Raw genomic sequence first — 3,871 nt, forward strand, 5'->3', positions numbered from 1 at the left:
ATCAATAGCTTGGATTGTGTCATCACTTTAATCACGAACATTGGAAGCCAAATTGAAATTACGTTTCACGACGTTCAAACAGAACCGTGTTGTGATTATGTGGAGGTTAATATGATCTTTATGCTTTAATAATATGATCTTTATGTTTAATAATATGATCTTTATGTTTTATAAATATGATCTTTTTGTTTGTTATATGATCTTTATGTTTGTTATATGATCTTTATGTTTAATAATATGATCTTTATGTTTTTAAATATGATCTTTATATTTAATATTATGGTCTTTATGTTTGTTATATGATTTTTATGTTTGTTATATGATCTTTATGTTTGTTATATGGTCTTTATGTTTGTTATATGATCTTTATGTTTGTTATATGATCTTTATGTTTAATAATATGATTTTTATGTTTGTTTTATGATCTTTATGTGAATGAATGAATGTAACTTATTTTTTCCTTGTGTGGCCGGAAAACAACAATCGTTATCACACGGGTGTGCACCTCGTGCCAGCTTACGAGTTACCAAGTATGTTACTTTGTGGGTGATTATTTTTTAGGGGATTTTTTTTTTAATTTTATGTATGGCAGTAAATTTTTACAACCCATTAGTGACCACTGGGTTGAGCAATTGCCGTTAAGTGTCTTGCCCAAAGACACATACGCCCACAATGGTAGCAACAACCAGCCTTGAACTCATTACCACTGGGTTCAAGGCAGTGGCGCAACCAACTTTGCTACGGTGTCGGAAGCACAGTCGGGGCTGGTAAGCGTAAAACGCGAATCAACACGCTACTCGGTTGATGTTTTTTATTTTAAATATTTTTGTTTTGCTTGAAGGGGAGGGTGTGAGGTATTCGTTAAATATTTGTGGTTTTTGTGTGTAGTTTGTTGTGATGTTCTTCTGCATTGTTTCCTAGTTTTACTTCCGTTGCTAAGTTTGGCTTTTGTGTTAAGTTGATAAGTGTCGCGTTTATTTCATCCTAAAGCATAATTGGTCGTCATGGCGGGTGTGCGACTTTTGCTTTCATTTTACTTAAATCCGCCCCGGTAATGCATAAGACACGTTGATAAACTTTTAAGAAATCCTACATCAGTCTGGTCAGTTGGGGTAGTCTACATAACAACATAGTCTAGGTAACAACTTTTTGTATTAATATGATTTTTATATGGTAGATAACGGAGGGTAACGCAACATTGGGTAAGTTGAAAGGAACCCCCCTAACCCCAACATCTTACACATCAACCCTAAACCAGATGAATGTCAGATTCTTCACCGACGCGTCCGTTCAGCGTCGTGGCTTCACTGCCACTTATAAACAAGGTAATGTCACTAAAGTATAAACAAGGTAATGTCTCTAAAGTATAAAACAAGGTAATGTCACTAAAATTTACTGACAGCCTAACAAGTTGTAACATTACAGTGACATGCGGTGCCAGCGTCACGGCAACGACTACCCCACAAACCTTCTGGTCACCCAACCACCCCAACGATTACCCTAACAACGCACACTGTTTTTGGAACTTCCATACGACTAGGGGAGGTCAGGTTCAAGTCACCTTTACTACAGTCCATACTGAGGATTGTTGTGATTTTGTGGAGGTGGGTGAGATTCTGGGTTCGAATCCAGGCCAGGGTTAGAGAACCAGTCCATACTGAGGATTGTTGTGATTTTGTGGAGGTGGGTGAGATTCTGGGTTCGAATCCAGGCCAGGGTTAGAGAACCAGGGATCCTGGGTTCGAATCCAGGCCAAAGTTGGAGAACCAGGGGCCTTGGGTTCGAATCCAGGCCAGGGTTGGAGAACCAGGGATCCTGGGTTCGAATCCAGGACAAAGTTGGAGAACCAGGGGTCCTGGGTTTGAATCCAGGCCAGGGTTAGAGAACCAGGGATCCTGGGTTCGAATCCAGGCCAAAGTTGGAGAACCAGGGGTCCTGGGTTTGAATCCAGGCCAGGGTTGGAGAACCAGGGATTCTGGGTTCGAATCCAGGCCAGAGTTTGTAGAACCAGGGATCCTGGGTTTGAATCCCAGGGTTGGAGAACCAGGGATTCTGGGTTCGAATCCAGGCCAGGGTTGGAGAACCAGGGATTCCGGGTTCGAATCCAGGCCAGGGTTAGAGAACCAGGGATCCTGGTTTCGAATCCAGGCCAGGGTTGGAGAACCAGGGATCCTGGGTTCGAATCCAGGCCAGGGTTGGAGAACCAGGGATCCTGGGTTTGAATCCAGGCCAGGGTTGGAGAACCAGGGATCCTGGGTTCGAATCCAGGCCAGAGTTGGAGAACCAGGGATCCTGGGTTTGAATCCAGGCCAGGGTTGGAGAACCAGGGATTCTGGGTTCGAATCCAGGCCAGGGTTGGAGAACCAGGGATCCTGGGTTCGAATCCAGGCCAGGGTTGGAGAACCAGGGGTCCCGGGTTCGAATCCAGGCCAGAGTTGGAGAACCAGGGATCCTGGGTTTGAATCCAGGCCAGGGTTAGAGAACCAGGGATCCTGGGTTCGAATCCAGGCCAGGGTTGGAGAACCAGGGATCCTGGGTTCGAATCCAGGCCAGGGTTGGAGAACCAGGGGTTCTGGGTTCGAATCCAGGCCAGAGTTAGTAGAACCAGGGATCCTGGGTTTAAATCCAAGCCAGGGTTAGAGAACCAGGGATTCTGGGTTCGAATCCAGGCCAGGGTTGGAGAACCAGGGGTCCCGGATTCAAATCCAGGCCAGGGTTGGAGAACCAGGGATCCTGGGTTTGAATCCAGGCCAGGGTTGGAGAACCAGGGATTCTGGGTTCGAATCCAGGCCAGAGTTTGTAGAACCAGGGATCCTGGGTTCGAATCCAAGCCAGGGTTAGAGAACCAGGGGTCCTGGGTTCAAATCCAGGTCAGAGTTAGAGAACCAGGGATCCTGGGTTCGAATCCAGGCCAGGGTTGGAGAACCAGGGATCCTGGGTTCGAATCCAGGCCAGGGTTGGAGAACCAAGGGTTCCTGGGTTCGAATCCAAGCCAGGGTTGGAGAACCAGGGATTCTGGGTTCGAATCCAGGCCAGGGTTGGAGAACAAAGGGTCCTGGGTTCGAATCCAGGTCAGAGTTGGAGAACCAGGGATCCTGGGTTCGAATCCAGGTCAGGGTTGGAGAACCAGGTAGACGAATATCTTCTTTGTACGTGTATGTATCATGCACACGCTATGTCACACACTGCATTATTCGCCCGTGAATGCCACGTTTGGTGATGCAACCACAAATCCATCAGTTGTGCGTTTAATGCAGGCAGTGTTTTACTATTTCGTTTATTGTGTCTTTCCTCAACTCATTCATTACGCAGAATTGTTCCAATCATTCATTAAGTTCACATTACATAAACCAAACTTTGAAATAGGTTGTACCCTATCGTCTACTAGGGATACTGGGTTCGAAGCTAGGTCATAGTGCATGTATAAATAAAAAGTTGTTTTAAATTGTAAGATATTTGAACGAGGGCAGCGTGTTGGAAAGTTAAACGGAAACATCATCGGGTCACGTACGTTTACATCCGTCGGGCATTCGTTGAGTGTTTATTTCAAAAGTGATTCATCCGTTTCAAGAAGTGGATTCAATGCAACGTATATGATCGGTACGTCGGTACTCGGAAAAATACCTTTATTAAAATATTGTTTTACAGCTAAATGTGGAGGAAACATGTCGGCAACATTTAACCCCCAGTATTTCACTTCACCCAATTACCCATCGTTATACACAAACAATGCGGATTGTGTTTGGACAATCAAACCAAGCATTCCAGCTTTTCTAGTTGAACTGATTGTGTTGGAGTTGAGAACGGAGTCGTGTTGTGACTATGTGGAGGTAAGTTTGGAAGGTGTTTGAAATATGTTGGGAATACGTTG

At 44.8% G+C, this 3,871-nt stretch overlaps 1 protein-coding gene across 1 annotated transcript; it reads left to right on the top strand.

Moving 5' to 3' along the window:
- Positions 1-6: 6 nt before the first annotated feature.
- On the top strand, positions 7-3,851 carry LOC101243195 (CUB domain-containing protein 2-like). Its single transcript, XM_004227427.3, has 5 exons — positions 7-105; positions 1,178-1,325; positions 1,426-1,604; positions 3,453-3,600; positions 3,649-3,851. Exons 2-5 carry the CDS (start codon positions 1,259-1,261, stop codon positions 3,849-3,851), a joined length of 597 nt encoding a protein of 198 aa, XP_004227475.3. The 5' UTR covers positions 7-105; positions 1,178-1,258.
- Positions 3,852-3,871: the final 20 nt, after the last annotated feature.

Source organism: Ciona intestinalis, unplaced genomic scaffold (assembly GCF_000224145.3).
Source record: "Ciona intestinalis unplaced genomic scaffold, KH HT000887.1, whole genome shotgun sequence".
NCBI lineage: Eukaryota > Metazoa > Chordata > Ascidiacea > Phlebobranchia > Cionidae > Ciona > Ciona intestinalis.

Excerpts from the sequence above, each read along its gene's own strand:
- LOC101243195 (XM_004227427.3), top strand. The coding sequence starts at position 1,259 with ATGAATGTCAGATTCTTCACCGACGCGTCCGTTCAGCGTCGTGGCTTC. Across the intron at positions 1,326-1,425 it reads CACTGCCACTTATAAACAAG|TGACATGCGGTGCCAGCGTC; the intron begins GTAATGTCACTA and ends GTAACATTACAG. Across the intron at positions 1,605-3,452 it reads ATTGTTGTGATTTTGTGGAG|ATATTTGAACGAGGGCAGCG; the intron begins GTGGGTGAGATT and ends TTAAATTGTAAG.